Below are 24415 nucleotides of genomic sequence, written 5' to 3' on the forward strand. Positions count from 1 at the left end.
GCGAGCCCGCGAGGGGCGGCGGTACACGTCCTACGACCTTTTCATACCCCCACTATCCACGTCGGCGTGGAGTTGAGAATAGAATAGTGTGGCGAGCGCAGCGAGCCACCGTGCCCGAAGCGTGGCGAGCGGACGCGGATACCTGTGAAGCCCGCGAAGGGACGCGTTTACCTGTGAAGGTATCCGCGTCCCCTCGCGGGGCACGCTGCGCTCGCCACGCTTCGGGCTCAGTGGCTCGCTGCGCTCGCTGTTTGTTGAAGGCGGTGATCAACAGCCTGGCTGGTCAGTCCTGGATGGGGTACCTGGGAACCCTCCCAATAAAGTGCTCCTCACCCCAGGCTTCACCCTTCACCAAGCTGGTTATTTTGTGGTTAAAAATAGAACTAAAATGTAACAATGGGCTGTGCTGTGGAACAACAAGTCCCAGCAAACCTCCCCCCCCCCCCCCCCCCCCCGCATGCAGAGACTTGGAGAACCGCGTCACAGCATGTGGGGCATTAAAGCACTTGATGGGACTTGCAGTTCCACTTCCACAGCATGACCAATGTTACAATAAGTACACAGAGACACCCAGAAAAGTTGAGCTTTATTAACATGCAGGCATACACCCATTCACATACAACATACATACACACTCACCTTGCCACACTCTCCCCCACACGTCTGTCCTCTTCTCCAGCTGGGCTCCAGGGGGTTAAAAAAAAAACACAAATCCTGAACCCTGAACTTGAGAAGCCGCCTGTGTGTATACTCACAGGCACCTCTCCCCTACTACTAAGAGGGAATCCCAGTGTCGTTTACCCAATCAGGCCGCCAGTGGAGTTCTCCACCTAATTGGATGTAGCCGTCTCCATGGAGACAGCTACATCCATTCAGGGGTGAGCTCAGCCCTGGTTGGTTGAGGGAAACCACAGCGACTGATGTCTCCAGAATGCCCTGAGAAGCGGTGGAGAGCTGTCTGAGTATACACACAAGCGGGTTCTCAAGCTCAGGTTTTTTTTTTTGGTACTTGTGTATTTTGTCGGCGCCCATCGCATCGCATACCATAACGCATACGATGGTATGCGATGCGACGCGATATCGTTCGATAGTGTACGATGGCATACAATTTTCAAATTGTATGCCATTGTACATGGCATACAATGCCATACGATGCGATGCGATTAAACATTGTATAAGCACCCTAATGGGTGCTTATACAATGTTAAGCACCCTAATGGGTGCTTACAATGTTAAATGCACCCCCACGCCACCCCCCCACTATAAACGTGAACCCGAAGCGTGGCGAGCGCAGCGAGCCCGCGAGGGGCGGCGGTACACGTCCTACGACCTTTTCATACCCCCACTATCCACGTCGGCGTGGAGTTGAGAATAGAATAGTGTGGCGAGCGCAGCGAGCCACCGTGCCCGAAGCGTGGCGAGCGGACGCAGATACCTGTGAAGCCCGCGAAGGGACGCGTTTACCTGTGAAGGTATCCGCGTCCCCTCGCGGGGCACGCTGCGCTCGCCACGCTTCGGGCTCAGTGGCTCGCTGCGCTCGCCACACTATTCTATTCTCAACTTCACGCCGACGTGGATAGTGGGGGTATGAAAAGGTCGTAGGACGCGTACCGCCGCCCCTCGCGCGCTCGCCACGCTTCGGGTTCACGTTTATAGTGGGGGGGGGGGTGGCGTGGGGGTGCATTTAACATTGTAAGCACCCATTAGGGTGCTCAAAAGCACCCTTTAGGGTGCTTATACGATTATTCATTGTATAGGGGGTCAAAATCACGTCGCATCGCATGCCATCGGGTACATGGCATGCGATGCGATACGTTCATCTTACGATGTACATCGGGGGCGCCGCTATAATACACAAGTACCTTTTTTTTATATATATATACTGTATATGCTGTAGACTTAAATATAAATAGATTGGATTATGTCTCCTCAGCATATAGCGCACTCCATCCAACTGAAGGGGGCATCCAGGAATCATATCATGTTTGTTGAAGGCGGTGATCAACTGGATCTCCCTACTGAATCCCCCGGCGTAGTCCTGGCAAATGAAGGTGAGCGGTGAGCGGTGATCTCTGTGAGACAGAGTATATTTTACCTATGAAACAGATGGTTTCTAGCTCTGACTGGATGATAATAATGTATTGATTTGTTAAATCAATGAAATCTCTATATTGTTTCAGAAATCTTTCTGTAAATATACACACAGGCTTGGCCTACAGCAGGGGTGTCCAAATTTTTGCGACGAGGGCCAGATTTGATGAAGTGTAAATGTGTGGGGGCCGACCATTCAGCCTGACATTCTTTGAATCATTAATCACATCAGAATGGTCCCCAACTCTGCCCCCATTCACTGTATGTCCCCCAGCCTGCCCCTTCACTGTATGTCCCCCAGCCTGCCCCTCCTTCACTGTATGTCCCCCATTCACTGTATGCTCCCCACTCTGCACCCATTCACTCTGTCCCCCAGCCTGCCCCCCTTCTCTTAATTTCTATCAGTGCCTCCATTCATTGTATGTCCCCAAGCCTGACCCTACTTCACTGTATGACTCCCATTCACTATGTACTCCACTCTGTCCCCATTCACTCTATGTCCCCCAGCCTGTTCCTGCCCCCCCCCGCCCCCTACTTTGAATGGCCATCACTGCCTCCATTCACTGTATGTCCCCTAGCCTGACCCTCCATTCACTGTATGTCCACCAGCCTGACCCTCCTTCACTGTATGTCCCCCACTCTCCCCCTGCTCCCCCTTCTCTGAATGGCCACCACTGCCTCCATTCACTGTATGTCCCCCAGCCTGCCCCTGGTCCCCCTTCTCTGAATGGCCACCGCTGCCTCCATTCACTGTATGTCCCCCAGCCTGACCCTCCTTCACTGTATGTCCCCCACTCTGCCCCTCCCTTCTCTGTATGTTTCCCAACCCCTTGTGTGAGTCAAAGGAAGGAGAGGCAAATCAGGCACTGCAAGGACAGGAGATGATTGGGCTCCCGCTGCTGCCCGCCTCCACTCTGCATGTTACGGGAGCAAGCTTCCCCCTTGCTGCCCCCCTCCCCAAACACTGTTGTCACTGTGATTGTGGAGTAGGGTGATATATACGATTGCAGCAGCAGGGGTAGGAAGCCAAACACATCTGACTGTGGCGGCCGGCACCTCCTCACTGCAGCAGACAGCAAGGTAAAGGCGCGCTTGCCGGGGTCCCACCTTTAGTGTCCTGTGCTGTGCCTGTCCTACAGTATACTCCACTGCCTTCCTTGCCAATTCAGATTTTGCAGACAAAACTTAAATGTAAATGCCCTGCACATGAATATAGAATGTTGCTGCCTGTGCTTCTATTTGGATGCTTTAAACATTTCTTCCAACATTCACAATTCCAACATTTTAAACTAAAGGTGGCCATACACTACTGAGACTTCTCTGCAGTGGTGTATGGCCAGCCAACCCTTTCTGCAGTAACTTGCTGGGTCCTGTCATAAAACAGTTTGAGGACCCCTGATGTAGACTATGAGAGCTATGGGGCAGATGTATGAAGCCTGGTAAGTGATAAAGCTGTGATAAAGTGGAAGGTGATAATGCACCAGCCAATCAGCTGTGTATGTTAGCACTTCCCACTTTATCACAATTTTTATATTTTTTTACATACTGTACGGTCGACAGTTGTAGTGCATGTTTGTGGTACTACAAGCACCAGAATACTAGAACCCTCATGGGGTATGAGTACTTTCATGGCCTGCTCTCTGTGCTTACTACACTGTTACCCTAGAACCTGTTCTCTAATTGCCGCCATTGGCTTTTATCACTTTGTATAACAAACCATGCCATGTACTGCATAATTCATGTGTTTTATATGTTTTGCTCTGTATATTTCAATTCCCTGCTCTGTTCTGAGCGTGATGGTATGAGCTGAACATCCCCATTGACGTCAATGGCAATCTCTCAAGTCGCGGTGGAGCCTATAGAGAATGCCGTGTTTTCCAAACCTGATGTGACACATGTTCTCTTTGCAAACACTGTATGCTGGAAATCTGTTCTTACGTCGGCACATAGCACTTTGTGCACTGAGATTTAATGCACTGCTGAGCCTGTCCAGTACAAGACAGCTTCACTATTCTTCGGCTTACAATGGAACGATGACGTATTAACCCTTGTTTCTTAAGATTCAGATAAACCAGTGAGATCACTGCTCCTCACCCTCCAGTGTGCCCAGACGGAGGATGAGCTGAGGCCAGCGGTCAGGGAGCTGCACGTTGGCTGTATACGTACATCATTGATATCCATGAAAAAGGTAAATAACAGGAATGTTGAAGTGTAGTCGGCTAACACGTACATGTCACGCGGCATCACCAGAACCTAGAACGCAATTGTCTGGCTCAATATATGATTGATTAATACAGAGCACTAAATCTTCTATAGAGTAGGCTACAATTCTTCAGTTTTAATGTAGTTCAGTAGCCTTAAATGTGTCTGTTTGAGTAGTAGGTGTCTGCGTGTTGTACAAAATACAGTACGGCCATCGCATCATTGATTACGGCATCTATGGTTAAACAAATTGAATTCAATGAAAAAGACTTAACCCCTCTTAAAACAATATCCAGCACCAATGGTGCAACGGGATATGGTCATTTGGTCTACAGCATTATGGTCGACATAGTTCTAGGTCGACATGGTTCTAGGTCGACACAAGCATTAGGTTGACAGTGTCTAGGTCGGCAGTCAAAAGGTCAAAATGGGGTTTTCCACTGTTTTTTGAGCCGGCATGTGCGGACAGACTATATTTCATGCCCTACCATCCACTAGGGCAGGGGTGGGCAACACCGGCCCTCCAGATGTTGATGAACTACACATCCCAGCATGCCTTGCATCAGTTTCAGCATGGTCACATAGCAAAACTAATGCAAAGCATCCTGGGATGTGTAGTTCATTAACATCTGGAGGGCCGATGTTGCCCAGCCCTGCACTAGAGCATGGTGGTAGAATAAAATATTGTGCCCAAAGTATCACAAGCGAAGCGCTGCACTTTAAACTGTGTCCATGTCGACTGCGTCAACATTTGGGTAAAAAAACTGTGAAAAACCCCCATGCCGACCTTTTGACTGTCAACCTAGACACTGTTGACCTAATGCTTGTGTCGACATAATGACCTGTCGACATAATGACCTGTCGACCTAGACCCATGTCGACCTAGACCCATGTCGACCTAGAGGTATCACCCTAATGCTTGTTGACCAACATGCTGTAGACCAAACGATCCCAACCCGGTACAACCTGGGCTGGGTACCTTTTAAAGCAGGTGGGCAACTAGTCTGGGGTCCCCGTTTCAAAGCAGCACACAGCGTTAGGTGCCCACACCTTATTATCGCATGTCATTAGAACTTTTAGTTCCAATCCCATTGTGTCCAGTTCAAATTGCACTGCATTATTTTGCCATGCAATGTGAGCTCCCATGTAATCCATACTGCAAGGCAAAACGGTATGTGCAGGCAGGTGTATGAACTAGATGGCATGTACCCTGTAATTGTAGTGTAGTCAATTAGATCAAATCGCACCCAGTGTACAGTCCAAATTGTATAACACAGATTGTATTGCTCAAATCGCACCTAGCAAACATCTCACTGTGTATGGATTAGACTAGGCTGCACCATTACAAGGAGACCCATACTGTGGGGACCGACTGTTCTAATGTGTAAATCAAAGGAAACACTTCAAAAGACCTCCTGCGCCCTTAGACTGCAGCTCAGTATACCACCCCTCTATAACACAGGGTTCTCTGGGAGAAGCCCAGAGAGGCAGCACGTCAGAGGGGGCGTGGGTCAAGGCTGACATCACTTTGCCTCGCCCCCATGCCATAAAACTCTGTGATTTGCGTGCCACGGAGAGGGGCGGGGCTAAAATGAAGTGAAATGCCGTTATCGTGCAATTGAACCAACAGGGAAGGGGGGGGGGGGGCGAAGGCTCTACCCAGCAAGCAGGAGACTTGCCCACCTTTCCAGGGGGCGGAACCAAATTTCAGGAGCCTCCCAACCATTTCGGAAGGGTAGACAAGCCTGCTATAACATTAGCAAGTGAGTGATCCCAAGGGCGTTGTCTCCTTAATTCTGGAATTCCTTCTGTGAAGTAAACAACCAACCAATCTAAAAGAGGCGTCTCCCTGCCAAGAAAATTTCGCCCCCCCCCCCCATAATTTTATTCTAATTGTTTTTACCTAAATGCTCGTTGCCAGAGGTTTCATGCTCATTGCCCGGAGTTACATGCTCGTAAACAGGGGCTTTATGCTCGTTTCCAGGGCTTTCTAATTCATTGGCAGTCATTTTTTGCCAGAGTTAAATGCCCACTGCTTGGCCTTCAGTGCCATTGTTACGCCTCTGACCGGGCTGGTGCTAGGGTGTTCGGTGCCCTCCTGCAGAATATAAATTTGCGCCTCCCATACTTAACAAATAGCGTGTGGTGAAGGCGCACTCTAAAAAAAAGGGTGTATAATGCCTGAAGTAGTAGTGCCTCATACACATAGGCCCTTATTCTGGTCCGTTCGGCGATATGGGTGATTCCATTGACAATATCACGTATATATCATCCAGTGTGTACAGTCAATGTGGGGGTATTCAATCCTGCCCAATATATCCGGCAGTCCGAAATATCCTCCAGGACCTTTTCAATCCCGATTTGATCCTTATATGATCCACGTTTTTCCGACTTTCAGAATGTTAAAAAGTCGGAAAAACTGTAAAAACTTTAAATAACATTCAATCTATTTCCGTTAAATCACAAATCACACCACAACTAAGACGCACAATTCAGCCAAACAGACGCTCGTTGCAATATGCATCACACAGGGCCTGACATGCCAAGAAGAGCGGTTTGGCACAACTGTGAGGACACCTCTACATGTAACATGCGCACTATAATGTATGTAGCAGGTGCATTATATTATAATGTACAGTATGTAACAAGTTACTGCATTGATGCCATGAATTCACATTACAGATTTTGTCTTGGTTTCCAGAATGTAGAATTCAGCTGGGACAACATGCAGCTCTTACAGCAGAAAGGAATCACCATAGAACCAGTGAAAGCAGTGGTTGATGCCGGACAAAAGAAAACAATCACTATAAGCTGGATCCCTCCTGCTGGATATGATGTATGTAATGACTGCTTACCTGCTAGATAGGACATTAGTCCAACTGCTGGGTATGATGTATGTAATGACTGCTTACCTGCTAGATAGGACATTAGTCCTCCTGCTGGATATGATGTATGTAATGACTGCTTACCTGCTAGATAGGACATTAGTCCTCCTGCTGGGTATGATGTATGTAATGACTGCTTACCTGCTAGATAGGACATTAGTCCCCCTGCTGGGTATGATGTATGTAATGACTGCTTACCTGCTAGATAGGACATTAGTCCCCCTGCTGGGTATGATGTATGTAATGACTGCTTACCTGCTAGATAGGACATTAGTCCTCCTGCTGGGTATGATGTATGTAATGACTGCTTACCTGCTAGATAGGACATTAGTCCTCCTGCTGGATATGATGTATGTAATGACTGCTTACCTGCTAGATAGGACATTAGTCCCCCTGCTGGGTATGATGTATGTAATGACTGCTTACCTGCTAGATAGGACATTAGTCCTCCTGCTGGGTATGATGTATGTAATGCCTGCTTACCTGCTAGATAGGACATTAGTCCTCCTGCTGGGTATGATGTACGTAATGACTGCTTACCTGCTAGATAGGACATTAGTGCTCCTGCTGGGTATGATGTATGTAATGACTGCTTACCTGCTAGATAGGACATTAGTCCTCCTGCTGGGTATGATGTATGTAATAACTGCTTACCTGCTAGATAGGACATTAGTCCTCCTGCTGGGTATGATGTATGTAATGACTGCTTACCTGCTAGATAGGACATTAGTCCAACTGCTGGGTATGATGTATGTAATGACTGCTTACCTGCTAGATAGGACATTAGTCCTCCTGCTGGGTATGATGTATGTAATGACTGCTTACCTGCTAGATAGGACATTAGTCCTCCTGCTGGATATGATGTAGGTAATTACTGCTTACCTGCTAGATAGGACATTAGTCCAACTGCTGGGTATGATGTATGTAATGACTGCTTACCTGCTAGATAGGACATTAGTGCTCCTGCTGGGTATGATGTATGTAATGACTGCTTACCTGCTAGATAGGACATTAGTCCTCCTGCTGGGTATGATGTATGTAATGCCTGCTTACCTGCTAGATAGGACATTAGTCCTCCTGCTGGGTATGATGTATGTAATGACTGCTTACCTGCTAGATAGGACATTAGTCCTCCTGCTGGATATGATGTATGTAATGACTGCTTACCTGCTAGATAGGACATTAGTCCTCCTGCTGGGTATGATGTATGTAATGACTGCTTACCTGCTAGATAGGACATTAGTCCTCCTGCTGGGTATGATGTATGTAATGCCTGCTTACCTGCTAGATAGGACATTAGTCCTCCTGCTGGGTATGATGTATGTAATGCCTGCTTACCTGCTAGATAGGACATTAGTCCTCCTGCTGGGTATGATGTATGTAATGCCTGCTTACCTGCTAGATAGGACATTAGTCCTCCTGCTGGGTATGATGTATGTAATGCCTGCTTACCTGCTAGATAGGACATTAGTCCTCCTGCTGGGTATGATGTAGGTAATGACTGCTTACCTGCTAGATAGGACATTAGTCCCCCTGCTGGGTATGATGTATGTAATGACTGCTTACCTGCTAGATAGGACATTAGTCCTCCTGCTGGCTATGATGTATGTAATGACTGCTTACCTGCTAGACATGACATTAGTCCTCCTGCTGGGTATGATGTAGGTAATGACTGCTTACCTGCTAGATAGGACATTAGTGCTCCTGCTGGGTATGATGTATGTAATGACTGCTTACCTGCTAGATGGGACATTAGTCCTCCTGCTGGGTATGATGTACGTAATGACTGCTTACCTGCTAGATAGGACATTAGTCCAACTGCTGGATATGATGTATGTAATGACTGCTTACCTGCTAGATAGGACATTAGTCCTCCTGCTGGGTATGATGTATGTAATGACTGCTTACCTGCTAGATAGGACATTAGTCCTCCTGCTGGGTATGATGTACGTAATGACTGCTTACCTGCTAGATAGGACATTAGTCCAACTGCTGGATATGATGTATGTAATGACTGCTTACCTGCTAGATAGGACATTAGTCCTCCTGCTGGGTATGATGTATGTAATGACTGCTTACCTGCTAGATAGGACATTAGTCCTCCTGCTGGGTATGATGTATGTAATGACTGCTTACCTGCTAGATAGGACATTAGTGCTCCTGCTGGGTATGATGTACTTAATGCCTGCTTACCTGCTAGATAGGACATTAGTCCAACTGCTGGATATGATGTATGTAATGACTGCTTACCTGCTAGATAGGACATTAGTGCTCCTGCTGGGTATGATGTACTTAATGACTGCTTACCTGCTAGATAGGACATTAGTCCTCCTGCTGGGTATGATGTATGTAATGACTGCTTACCTGCTAGATAGGACATTAGTCCTCCTGCTGGGTATGATGTATGTAATGCCTGCTTACCTGCTAGATAGGACATTAGTCCTCCTGCTGGGTATGATGTATGTAATGACTGCTTACCTGCTAGATATGACATTAGTCCAACTGCTGGGTATGATGTATGTAATGACTGCTTACCTGCTAGATAGGACATTAGTCCTCCTGCTGGATATGATGTATGTAATGACTGCTTACCTGCTAGATAGGACATTAGTCCAACTCCTGGGTATGATGTATGTAATGACTGCTTACCTGCTAGATAGGACATTAGTCCTCCTGCTGGGTATGATGTATGTAATGACTGCTTACCTGCTAGATAGGACATTAGTGCTCCTGCTGGGTATGATGTACTTAATGCCTGCTTACCTGCTAGATAGGACATTAGTCCAACTGCTGGATATGATGTATGTAATGACTGCTTACCTGCTAGATAGGACATTAGTCCTCCTGCTGGATATGGTGTATGTAATGCCTGCTTACCTGCTAGATAGGACATTAGTCCAACTGCTGGATATGATGTATGTAATGACGGCTTACCTGCTAGATAGGACATTAGTGCTCCTGCTGGGTATGATGTACTTAATGCCTGCTTACCTGCTAGATAGGACATTAGTCCAACTGCTGGATATGATGTATGTAATGACTGCTTACCTGCTAGATAGGACATTTGTCCTCCTGCTGGATATGATGTATGTAATGACTGCTTACCTGCTAGATAGGACATTAGTCCAACTGCTGGATATGATGTATGTAATGACTGCTTACCTGCTAGATAGGACATTAGTCCTCCTGCTGGGTATGATGTATGTAATGACTGCTTACCTGCTAGATAGGACATTAGTCCCCCTGCTGGATATGATGTATGTAATGACTGCTGACCTGCTAGATAGGACATTAGTCCTCCTGCTGGGTATGATGTATGTAATGACTGCTTACCTGCTAGATAGGACATTAGTCCTCCTGCTGGGTATGATGTATGTAATGACTGCTTACCTGCTAGATAGGACATTAGTCCTCCTGCTGGGTATGATGTACTTAATGCCTGCTTACCTGCTAGATAGGACATTAGTCCAACTGCTGGATATGATGTATGTAATGACTGCTTACCTGCTAGATAGGACATTAGTGCTCCTGCTGGGTATGATGTACTTAATGCCTGCTTACCTGCTAGATAGGACATTAGTCCAACTGCTGGATATGATGTATGTAATGACTGCTTACCTGCTAGATAGGACATTAGTCCTCCTGCTGGGTATGATGTATGTAATGACTGCTTACCTGCTAGATAGGACATTAGTCCCCCTGCTGGATATGATGTATGTAATGACTGCTGACCTGCTAGATAGGACATTAGTCCTCCTGCTGGGTATGATGTATGTAATGACTGCTTACCTGCTAGATAGGACATTAGTCCTCCTGCTGGGTATGATGTATGTAATGCCTGCTTACCTGCTAGATAGGACATTAGTCCAACTGCTGGATATGATGTATGTAATGCCTGCTTACCTGCTAGATAGGACATTAGTCCTCCTGCTGGGTATGATGTATGTAATGCCTGCTTACCTGCTAGATAGGACATTAGTTCTCCTGCTGGGTATGATGTATGTAATGACTGCTTACCTGCTAGATAGGACATTAGTTCTCCTGCTGGGTATGATGTATGTAATGCCTGCTTACCTGCTAGATAGGACATTAGTCCAACTGCTGGATATGATGTATGTAATGACTGCTTACCTGCTAGATAGGACATTAGTCCTCCTGCTGGGTATGATGTATGTAATGACTGCTGACCTGCTAGATAGGACATTAGTCCTCCTGCTGGATATGATGTATGTAATGACTGCTTACCTGCTAGATAGGACATTAGTTCTCCTGCTGGATATGATGTATGTAATGACTGCTTACCTGCTAGATAGGACATTAGTCCTCCTGCTGGGTATGATGTACGTAATGACTGCTTACCTGCTAGATAGGACATTAGTCCTCCTGCTGGGTATGATGTATGTAATGACTGCTTACCTGCTAGATATGACATTAGTCCAACTGCTGGGTATGATGTATGTAATGACTGCTTACCTGCTAGATAGGACATTAGTCCTCCTGCTGGATATGATGTATGTAATGACTGCTTACCTGCTAGATATGACATTAGTCCAACTGCTGGGTATGATGTATGTAATTACTGCTTACCTGCTAGATAGGACATTAGTCCTCCTGCTGGATATGATGTATGTAATGACTGCTGACCTGCTAGATAGGACATTAGTCCTCCTGCTGGGTATGATGTATGTAATGACTGCTTACCTGCTAGATAGGACATTAGTCCCCCTGCTGGATATGATGTATGTAATGACTGCTTACCTGCTAGATAGGACATTAGTCCAACTGCTGGATATGATGTATGTAATGACTGCTTACCTGCTAGATAGGACATTAGTCCTCCTGCGTGGTATGATGTATGTAATGACTGCTTACCTGCTAGATAGGACATTAGTCCTGCTGGGTATGATGTATGTAATGACTGCTTACCTGTTAGATAGGACATTAGTCCTCCTGCTGGGTATAATGTATGTAATGACTGCTTACCTGCTAGATAGGACATTAGTCCAACTGCTGGGTATGATGTATGTAATGCCTGCTTACCTGCTAGATATGACATTAGTCCAACTGCTGGGTATGATGTATGTAATGACTGCTTACCTGCTAGATATGACATTAGTCCAACTGCTGGGTATGATGTATGTAATGACTGCTTACCTGCTAGATAGGACATTAGTCCTCCTGCTGGGTATGATGTATGTAATGCCTGCTTACCTGCTAGATATGACATTAGTCCAACTGCTGGGTATGATGTATGTAATGACTGCTTACCTGCTAGATAGGACATTAGTCACCCTGCTGGATATGATGTATGTAATGACTGCTGACCTGCTAGATAGGACATTAGTCCTCCTGCTGGGTATGATGTATGTAATGCCTGCTTACCTGCTAGATATGACATTAGTCCAACTGCTGGGTATGATGTATGTAATTACTGCTTACCTGCTAGATAGGACATTAGTGCTCCTGCTGGATATGATGTATGTAATGACTGCTTACCTGCTAGATAGGACATTAGTCCTCCTGCTGGATATGATGTATGTAATGACTGCTTACCTGCTAGATAGGACATTAGTCCAACTGCTGGGTATGATGTATGTAATGACTGCTTACCTGCTAGATATGACATTAGTCCAACTGCTGGGTATGATGTATGTAATGACTGCTTACCTGCTAGATAGGACATTAGTCCTCCTGCTGGGTATGATGTATGTAATGACTGCTTACCTGCTAGATAGGACATTAGTCCTGCTGGGTATGATGTATGTAATGACTGCTTACCTGTTAGATAGGACATTAGTCCAACTGCTGGGTATGATGTATGTAATGACTGCTTACCTGCTAGATAGGACATTAGTCCAACTGCTGGATATGATGTATGTAATGACTGCTTACCTGCTAGATAGGACATTAGTCCTCCTGCTGGGTATGATGTATGTAATGACTGCTTACCTGCTAGATAGGACATTAGTCCTGCTGGGTATGATGTATGTAATGACTGCTTACCTGTTAGATAGGACATTAGTCCTCCTGCTGGGTATAATGTATGTAATGACTGCTTACCTGCTAGATAGGACATTAGTCCAACTGCTGGGTATGATGTATGTAATGCCTGCTTACCTGCTAGATATGACATTAGTCCAACTGCTGGGTATGATGTATGTAATGACTGCTTACCTGCTAGATATGACATTAGTCCAACTGCTGGGTATGATGTATGTAATGACTGCTTACCTGCTAGATAGGACATTAGTCCCCCTGCTGGATATGATGTATGTAATGACTGCTGACCTGCTAGATAGGACATTAGTCCTCCTGCTGGGTATGATGTATGTAATGCCTGCTTACCTGCTAGATATGACATTAGTCTAACTGCTGGGTATGATGTATGTAATGACTGCTTACCTGCTAGATAGGACATTAGTCCTCCTGCTGGGTATGATGTATGTAATTACTGCTTACCTGCTAGATAGGACATTAGTGCTCCTGCTGGGTATGATGTATGTAATGACTGCTTACCTGCTAGATAGGACATTAGTTCTCCTGCTGGGTATGATGTATGTAATGCCTGCTTACCTGCTAGATAGGACATTAGTCCTCCTGCTGGGTATGATGTATGTAATTACTGCTTACCTGCTAGATAGGACATTAGTCCTCCTGCTGGGTATGATGTATGTAATTACTGCTTACCTGCTAGATAGGACATTAGTCCTCCTGCTGGGTATGATGTATGTAATGACTGCTTACCTGCTAGATAGGACATTAGTTCTCCTGCTGGGTATGATGTATGTAATGCCTGCTTACCTGCTAGATAGGACATTAGTCCAACTGCTGGATATGATGTATGTAATGACTGCTTACCTGCTAGATAGGACATTAGTCCTCCTGCTGGGTATGATGTATGTAATGACTGCTGACCTGCTAGATAGGACATTAGTCCTCCTGCTGGATATGATGTATGTAATGACTGCTTACCTGCTAGATAGGACATTAGTTCTCCTGCTGGATATGATGTATGTAATGACTGCTTACCTGCTAGATAGGACATTAGTCCTCCTGCTGGGTATGATGTACGTAATGACTGCTTACCTGCTAGATAGGACATTAGTCCTCCTGCTGGGTATGATGTATGTAATGACTGCTTACCTGCTAGATATGACATTAGTCCAACTGCTGGGTATGATGTATGTAATGACTGCTTACCTGCTAGATAGGACATTAGTCCTCCTGCTGGATATGATGTATGTAATGACTGCTTACCTGCTAGATAGGACATTAGTCCCCCTGCTGGATATGATGTATGTAATGACTGCTGACCTGCTAGATAGGACATTAGTCCTCCTGCTGGGTATGATGTATGTAATGCCTGCTTACCTGCTAGATATGACATTAGTCCAACTGCTGGGTATGATGTATGTAATGACTGCTTACCTGCTAGATAGGACATTAGTCCTCCTGCTGGGTATGATGTATGTAATTACTGCTTACCTGCTAGATAGGACATTAGTGCTCCTGCTGGGTATGATGTATGTAATGACTGCTTACCTGCTAGATAGGACATTAGTTCTCCTGCTGGGTATGATGTATGTAATGCCTGCTTACCTGCTAGATAGGACATTAGTCCTCCTGCTGGGTATGATGTATGTAATTACTGCTTACCTGCTAGATAGGACATTAGTCCTCCTGCTGGGTATGATGTATGTAATTACTGCTTACCTGCTAGATAGGACATTAGTCCTCCTGCTGGGTATGATGTATGTAATGACTGCTTACCTGCTAGATAGGACATTAGTTCTCCTGCTGGGTATGATGTATGTAATGCCTGCTTACCTGCTAGATAGGACATTAGTCCAACTGCTGGATATGATGTATGTAATGACTGCTTACCTGCTAGATAGGACATTAGTCCTCCTGCTGGGTATGATGTATGTAATGACTGCTGACCTGCTAGATAGGACATTAGTCCTCCTGCTGGATATGATGTATGTAATGACTGCTTACCTGCTAGATAGGACATTAGTTCTCCTGCTGGATATGATGTATGTAATGACTGCTTACCTGCTAGATAGGACATTAGTCCTCCTGCTGGGTATGATGTACGTAATGACTGCTTACCTGCTAGATAGGACATTAGTCCTCCTGCTGGGTATGATGTATGTAATGACTGCTTACCTGCTAGATATGACATTAGTCCAACTGCTGGGTATGATGTATGTAATGACTGCTTACCTGCTAGATAGGACATTAGTCCTCCTGCTGGATATGATGTATGTAATGACTGCTTACCTGCTAGATAGGACATTAGTCCTGCTGGGTATGATGTATGTAATGACTGCTTACCTGTTAGATAGGACATTAGTCCAACTGCTGGGTATGATGTATGTAATGACTGCTTACCTGCTAGATAGGACATTAGTCCTCCTGCTGGGTATGATGTATGTAATGACTGCTTACCTGCTAGATAGGACATTAGTCCTGCTGGGTATGATGTATGTAATGACTGCTTACCTGTTAGATAGGACATTAGTCCTCCTGCTGGGTATAATGTATGTAATGACTGCTTACCTGCTAGATAGGACATTAGTCCAACTGCTGGGTATGATGTATGTAATGCCTGCTTACCTGCTAGATATGACATTAGTCCAACTGCTGGGTATGATGTATGTAATGACTGCTTACCTGCTAGATAGGACATTAGTGCTCCTGCTGGATATGATGTATGTAATGACTGCTTACCTGCTAGATAGGACATTAGTCCTCCTGCTGGATATGATGTATGTAATGACTGCTTACCTGCTAGATATGACATTAGTGCTCCTGCTGGGTATGATGTACTTAATGCCTGCTTACCTGCTAGATAGGACATTAGTCCAACTGCTGGATATGATGTATGTAATGACTGCTTACCTGCTAGATAGGACATTTGTCCTCCTGCTGGATATGATGTATGTAATGACTGCTTACCTGCTAGATAGGACATTAGTCCAACTGCTGGATATGATGTATGTAATGACTGCTTACCTGCTAGATAGGACATTAGTCCTCCTGCTGGGTATGATGTATGTAATGCCTGCTTACCTGCTAGATAGGACATTAGTCCTCCTGCTGGGTATGATGTATGTAATGACTGCTTACCTGCTAGATATGACATTAGTCCAACTGCTGGGTATGATGTATGTAATGACTGCTTACCTGCTAGATAGGACATTAGTCCTCCTGCTGGATATGATGTATGTAATGACTGCTTACCTGCTAGATAGGACATTAGTCCAACTCCTGGGTATGATGTATGTAATGACTGCTTACCTGCTAGATAGGACATTAGTCCTCCTGCTGGGTATGATGTATGTAATGACTGCTTACCTGCTAGATAGGACATTAGTGCTCCTGCTGGGTATGATGTACTTAATGCCTGCTTACCTGCTAGATAGGACATTAGTCCAACTGCTGGATATGATGTATGTAATGACTGCTTACCTGCTAGATAGGACATTAGTCCTCCTGCTGGATATGGTGTATGTAATGCCTGCTTACCTGCTAGATAGGACATTAGTCCAACTGCTGGATATGATGTATGTAATGACTGCTTACCTGCTAGATAGGACATTAGTGCTCCTGCTGGGTATGATGTACTTAATGCCTGCTTACCTGCTAGATAGGACATTAGTCCAACTGCTGGATATGATGTATGTAATGACTGCTTACCTGCTAGATAGGACATTTGTCCTCCTGCTGGATATGATGTATGTAATGACTGCTTACCTGCTAGATAGGACATTAGTCCAACTGCTGGATATGATGTATGTAATGACTGCTTACCTGCTAGATAGGACATTAGTCCTCCTGCTGGGTATGATGTATGTAATGACTGCTTACCTGCTAGATAGGACATTAGTCCCCCTGCTGGATATGATGTATGTAATGACTGCTGACCTGCTAGATAGGACATTAGTCCTCCTGCTGGGTATGATGTATGTAATGACTGCTTACCTGCTAGATAGGACATTAGTCCTCCTGCTGGGTATGATGTATGTAATGACTGCTTACCTGCTAGATAGGACATTAGTCCTCCTGCTGGGTATGATGTACTTAATGCCTGCTTACCTGCTAGATAGGACATTAGTCCAACTGCTGGATATGATGTATGTAATGACTGCTTACCTGCTAGATAGGACATTAGTGCTCCTGCTGGGTATGATGTACTTAATGCCTGCTTACCTGCTAGATAGGACATTAGTCCAACTGCTGGATATGATGTATGTAATGACTGCTTACCTGCTAGATAGGACATTAGTCCTCCTGCTGGGTATGATGTATGTAATGACTGCTTACCTGCTAGATAGGACATTAGTCCCCCTGCTGGATATGATGTATGTAATGACTGCTGACCTGCTAGATAGGACATTAGTCCTCCTGCTGGGTATGATGTATGTAATGACTGCTTACCTGCTAGATAGGACATTAGTCCTCCTGCTGGGTATGATGTATGTAATGCCTGCTTACCTGCTAGATAGGACATTAGTCCAACTGCTGGATATGATGTATGTAATGCCTGCTTACCTGCTAGATAGGACATTAGTCCTCCTGCTGGGTATGATGTATGTAATGCCTGCTTACCTGCTAGATAGGACATTAGTTCTCCTGCTGGGTATGATGTATGTAATGACTGCTTACCTGCTAGATAGGACATTAGTTCTCCTGCTGGGTATGATGTATGTAATGCCTGCTTACCTGCTAGATAGGACATTAGTCCAACTGCTGGATATGATGTATGTAATGACTGCTTACCTGCTAGATAGGACATTAGTCCTCCTGCTGGGTATGATGTATGTAATGACTGCTGACCTGCTAGATAGGACATTAGTCCTCCTGCTGGATATGATGTATGTAATGACTGCTTACCTGCTAGATAGGACATTAGTTCTCCTGCTGGATATGATGTATGTAATGACTGCTTACCTGCTAGATAGGACATTAGTCCTCCTGCTGGGTATGATGTACGTAATGACTGCTTACCTGCTAGATAGGACATTAGTCCTCCTGCTGGGTATGATGTATGTAATGACTGCTTACCTGCTAGATATGACATTAGTCCAACTGCTGGGTATGATGTATGTAATGACTGCTTACCTGCTAGATAGGACATTAGTCCTCCTGCTGGATATGATGTATGTAATGACTGCTTACCTGCTAGATATGACATTAGTCCAACTGCTGGGTATGATGTATGTAATTACTGCTTACCTGCTAGATAGGACATTAGTCCTCCTGCTGGATATGATGTATGTAATGACTGCTGACCTGCTAGATAGGACATTAGTCCTCCTGCTGGGTATGATGTATGTAATGACTGCTTACCTGCTAGATAGGACATTAGTCCCCCTGCTGGATATGATGTATGTAATGACTGCTTACCTGCTAGATAGGACATTAGTCCAACTGCTGGATATGATGTATGTAATGACTGCTTACCTGCTAGATAGGACATTAGTCCTCCTGCTGGGTATGATGTATGTAATGACTGCTTACCTGCTAGATAGGACATTAGTCCTGCTGGGTATGATGTATGTAATGACTGCTTACCTGTTAGATAGGACATTAGTCCTCCTGCTGGGTATAATGTATGTAATGACTGCTTACCTGCTAGATAGGACATTAGTCCAACTGCTGGGTATGATGTATGTAATGCCTGCTTACCTGCTAGATATGACATTAGTCCAACTGCTGGGTATGATGTATGTAATGACTGCTTACCTGCTAGATATGACATTAGTCCAACTGCTGGGTATGATGTATGTAATGACTGCTTACCTGCTAGATAGGACATTAGTCCTCCTGCTGGGTATGATGTATGTAATGCCTGCTTACCTGCTAGATATGACATTAGTCCAACTGCTGGGTATGATGTATGTAATGACTGCTTACCTGCTAGATAGGACATTAGTCCCCCTGCTGGATATGATGTATGTAATGACTGCTGACCTGCTAGATAGGACATTAGTCCTCCTGCTGGGTATGATGTATGTAATTACTGCTTACCTGCTAGATAGGACATTAGTCCTCCTGCTGGGTATGATGTATGTAATGCCTGCTTACCTGCTAGATAGGACATTAGTCCTCCTGCTGGGTATGATGTATGTAATGACTGCTTACCTGCTAGATAGGACATTAGTCCTCCTGCTGGGTATGATGTATGTAATGCCTGCTTACCTGCTAGATATGACATTAGTCCAACTGCTGGGTATGATGTATGTAATTACTGCTTACCTGCTAGATAGGACATTAGTGCTCCTGCTGGATATGATGTATGTAATGACTGCTTACCTGCTAGATAGGACATTAGTCCTCCTGCTGGATATGATGTATGTAATGACTGCTTACCTGCTAGATAGGACATTAGTCCAACTGCTGGGTATGATGTATGTAATGACTGCTTACCTGCTAGATATGACATTAGTCCAACTGCTGGGTATGATGTATGTAATGACTGCTTACCTGCTAGATAGGACATTAGTCCTCCTGCTGGGTATGATGTATGTAATGACTGCTTACCTGCTAGATAGGACATTAGTCCTGCTGGGTATGATGTATGTAATGACTGCTTACCTGTTAGATAGGACATTAGTCCAACTGCTGGGTATGATGTATGTAATGACTGCTTACCTGCTAGATAGGACATTAGTCCAACTGCTGGATATGATGTATGTAATGACTGCTTACCTGCTAGATAGGACATTAGTCCTCCTGCTGGGTATGATGTATGTAATGACTGCTTACCTGCTAGATAGGACATTAGTCCTGCTGGGTATGATGTATGTAATGACTGCTTACCTGTTAGATAGGACATTAGTCCTCCTGCTGGGTATAATGTATGTAATGACTGCTTACCTGCTAGATAGGACATTAGTCCAACTGCTGGGTATGATGTATGTAATGCCTGCTTACCTGCTAGATATGACATTAGTCCAACTGCTGGGTATGATGTATGTAATGACTGCTTACCTGCTAGATATGACATTAGTCCAACTGCTGGGTATGATGTATGTAATGACTGCTTACCTGCTAGATAGGACATTAGTCCCCCTGCTGGATATGATGTATGTAATGACTGCTGACCTGCTAGATAGGACATTAGTCCTCCTGCTGGGTATGATGTATGTAATGCCTGCTTACCTGCTAGATATGACATTAGTCCAACTGCTGGGTATGATGTATGTAATGACTGCTTACCTGCTAGATAGGACATTAGTCCTCCTGCTGGGTATGATGTATGTAATTACTGCTTACCTGCTAGATAGGACATTAGTGCTCCTGCTGGATATGATGTATGTAATGACTGCTTACCTGCTAGATAGGACATTAGTCCTCCTGCTGGATATGATGTATGTAATGACTGCTTACCTGCTAGATAGGACATTAGTCCAACTGCTGGGTATGATGTATGTAATGACTGCTTACCTGCTAGATATGACATTAGTCCAACTGCTGGGTATGATGTATGTAATTACTGCTTACCTGCTAGATAGGACATTAGTGCTCCTGCTGGATATGATGTAGGTAATTACTGCTTACCTGCTAGATAGGACATTAGTCCTCCTGCTGGGTATGATGTATGTAATGCCTGCTTACCTGCTAGACATGACATTAGTCCTCCTGCTGGGTATGATATATGTGTATTTGGAAGTTTTTAGAAATTCACAGCAGCACTAAGTATTTCAGAAGATGTGAATGTTCAGCACCAGCCCATGAGGCATCCACTATACTGTATTTAGAATTCGGAATAATGTATATTGGAGAGAAGGCACTGGGTGAAGCATGTTATTGTATATGAATATCGACTAGTATGTGACATACAGATGTGTCCTCATACATATTGCTGCAGTCACACCATTTCTCCCTACTTCAGGTACCATGTGACTTGGCTTACTCCGAGCTCCAATTGATGACAGTTCTAATCGCAATGAGATTATATAATTACAAATGATATGTATACGAAGTGCTATAATGCATCAATCAAATGATTCCGTGTCGTTTTCTGATGCCGATATTTGAGTGGTACAGATGAAAAGAAAAAAGTCTGTGCCGCCTGGTATGGTTCTCGCACACTGAGGGGTAAATGGATGAAGCTTGGAGAAGTGGTATCTATCCCCATACAGAACGTTACTGTATGTACAAGGTGATAATGCTCCAGCCAATCAGCTCTTAACTGTCAATTTACATATTGGAGCTGATTGGCTGGTGATAGGTATTCTCCAAGCTTCATACATTTACCCCTGCATGTATTGAGGCAAGGTGTGTGAGGACACATCTGTATAGCAGTAGTGACCCAATAACCGTAATATTTATTTATTGTTGCAGACTACGGGTGACATTCTATGGGCTGAGAGAAAAGCGCATATATTTTTCGCACTCCACATCGCCGCTCTTCGCACTTTCAGAAATCGAATTTTTTAGTCATAATTCGCATATTTAATGGGATGCGCATTAGAGGCTAAAAAGTGCGATTGAGTGCGATAATGGGTGAATTTTCGGCATGAAAATGTGCGATTTTTAGGCATGAAAATGTGCGAATTTGAGCTTATGTGCGATTTTGGGTTTGTATAAAATAAAAAATTGCGTGGGTTCCCCCCTCCTGAGCATAACCAGCCCCGGGCTCATTGAGCCGGACCTGGTTCCAAAAATACGGGGGACAAAAAGTGTAGGGGTCCCCCGTATTTCTGAAACCAGCCCCGGACTCTTGGACCGGTCCTGGTTCCAAAAATACGGGTGACAAAAAATCTGGGGGTCCCCCGTATTTTGAAACCAGCACCGGGCTTCAACAGCCCGCAGTGTCATGCCACAGCCGGGGGACACTTTTTACATAAGGTCCCCCGGCCGTACCATGAGCACCGTGGCTGGTCAGCCTTGGACGGGGTACCTGGAGAAGTGGGGACCCCCCCAATAAAGGGCCCCCCCCCCAAGGCTTCACCCGTCCAGGGCTGAAGCCCGGGGCTGTCACCGGCGTCCTTGGCCAGTGGACGCCGGCCTGATGGTGTAAAATCTTTAAATCCTAACATTGCTTTATACAGGAGGACTACAAGTCCCAGCAGACCTCCCCGCAGGCTGGGACTTGGAGAACCACAAGTCCCAGCATGCGGGGCATTAATGGGCCCGCTGGGACTTGTAGTCCACCTGTAAAAAGAATGTTAAAAGAAAACACACACACAGAAAAGTAAAACTTTATTACATACACACACACACACACACACCTCACTTTTACACCCACATACTCACCGATCCAGGATCCAGCGCTGGTCTCCCTTCTGCTGCAGAGCCGGCTACCCCCGCACTGACAGCGGGGACAACCGGCTGTCTCCGATGCAGCTAACAGCTTCTGTCGCGTTGTCCCAGCGCAACAGAGGCTGAGAGCGTCTTCGGCTTATGCGTCTCCATGGAGACGCATAGCTCAGCCAATCAGGGCTGAGCTATGCGTCTCCATGGAGACGCATCGCCCAATCACGCTCTCAGCCTGTGTCGCGCTGGGACACAGTATATTATCACAAAGTATGGTTGTAGTGGCTAGTTTGTCAATCAAAATGTGGATATTGAACACAATGCAGGCCGAATCCGGGATGCCAACATGTTAATATACATTTTAACAGCGCCAGCTTTACAACTTCAAACATGGTTCTTTACCATTATATTAGCTTTAAATCACATTAATAACATGTCAGGATCCCATGCTCAACCTCTCTGTACCCTTCCTCGCTGTAAAATGTAGTTGTAACCAATCACAACAGAATTAACCGACATATGAGGTGAGATTTAATAGGATGAGAGATTCAGAAAGCGAGAGATTTGGTCCGAAATCTCCAGTTTTTTTAAAGCGGCAATCATTTACACTGCAAAACCAGTATGATTTTGCAGTGTTAATGATTGCCGCTTTAAAAAAACTGGAGATTTCGGACCAAATCTCTCACTTTCTGAATCTTTCATCATATTAAATCTCACCCATGGTGTCATACGGTATATTTATACGGTGCTGTTTGCCCAGTAAGAATCATTCCATCCACTGATAGGGAGAGAATGATATACATAGGCTTGATGGATAAGGGCCACTTGCTGACTGCCAGATTGATGCGTTATCATTTTAAGAAAACAGCTCCTCTATGGTTTTATATAATGAGAGATTATTATTGCAGCTATTTTATTATCATGTCATGCTAAACTGTTTTTTTTTCCATGTTTTGTTTTGTCCAACAGCCCAGGAAGCCGGAAACCACCGCAGTAAAACTGACACTGAAAGGCGATATCGTAGAAACGTACCAGATTATCTTCATCACACAAGTTCTGTCAGGATAAAAGCCCATCGGATCAATGCAAAAGTGACCATACCTTTTGAATTTGCCACCAATAAATTACTGTAATTCCCAATATAGATTCTTTTAAAACTGGAGAAGGATCATTATTGGGAATTCTAGAAAATGTGGCGAGTACATGCTTTGTAGGCGGTCCCATCACTAGGCTGTACCGAAGCCACCTGAGATCCAGACAAGACCTACGGTAATATTCATCCGATATGTCCACCCATCTTTGGCCAAATTCACCAATAGCCCTGATCTGTTGCATCCATACTAATAACTATTGTGAAATATGAAACATAAACATAACATGACTCCAGAGGAATAAAGCACCATTTGTTTACATGTGGATACAGTACGTAAGCCAATCAATAACCTTTACGCCACAGCAGCTGCACCAAGAAAGCAACTGGGCATAAATGCATGAGTTCCATGGCAACACTAACACGGAATAGGGAATGTATTGTTTGGTGCAGTTGGAAAAGTTAATATTACATATTATACGTGCTTCAAAGTTTCTTTAAAAATTTGTCTGGATCTCACAAAAGTGGGAAGGAAAGCGTTGTCTTACATGAGACATATGGAAGATTAGCAGAAACTCATTCCATGGGTTTGCTGCCCAACTTTTCAGACTTGGTTATGCTAATGTTGTTAGAGGGCACGCACTGACCATCGCCACCTCTACCGGCTCCTGCCTGCGCTCTCCGCTGTGTCTGCCAGTCCCCATGCACCCTCTCTGCTGCATCCGCCGGCCCCCGCCTGTGTGTCCGGCTGCCTTCCCCGCCACGCTCGATCACTCTCTCTTAGCCAGGGCCATCTTAACTATGAGCTTACTGGGCAGCTGCCCTAGCGCCCCACAATTCTAGGAGCCTTTGAGCAAGGGTTAAATGGTGCCTCTGG

The 24415-nt window shown here is 45.0% G+C and overlaps 1 protein-coding gene across 3 annotated transcripts in view; it reads left to right on the top strand.

The window, feature by feature from the left end:
- Positions 1-24022, top strand: part of CFAP74 (cilia and flagella associated protein 74) — a 179657-nt gene extending 155635 nt beyond the window's left edge. For 2 of the 3 annotated variants that reach the window (XM_083163344.1, XM_083163346.1), the window contains exons 36-39: positions 1934-2051; positions 4152-4279; positions 6995-7129; positions 23418-24022. In XM_083163344.1, coding sequence (XP_083019470.1) covers positions 1934-2051; positions 4152-4279; positions 6995-7129; positions 23418-23516 — 480 coding nt within the window. In that variant the 3' untranslated portion in view covers positions 23517-24022. The remainder of the gene's footprint in view (positions 1-1933; positions 2052-4151; positions 4280-6994; positions 7130-23417) is intronic. The other variant, XM_083163345.1, reaches the window with a different exon arrangement.
- Positions 24023-24415: the final 393 nt, after the last annotated feature.

The sequence above is a fragment of the Crinia signifera genome, chromosome 19 (genome assembly GCF_055691185.1).
Source record: "Crinia signifera chromosome 19, ASM5569118v1, whole genome shotgun sequence".
NCBI classification, from domain to species: Eukaryota; Metazoa; Chordata; class Amphibia; order Anura; family Myobatrachidae; genus Crinia; species Crinia signifera.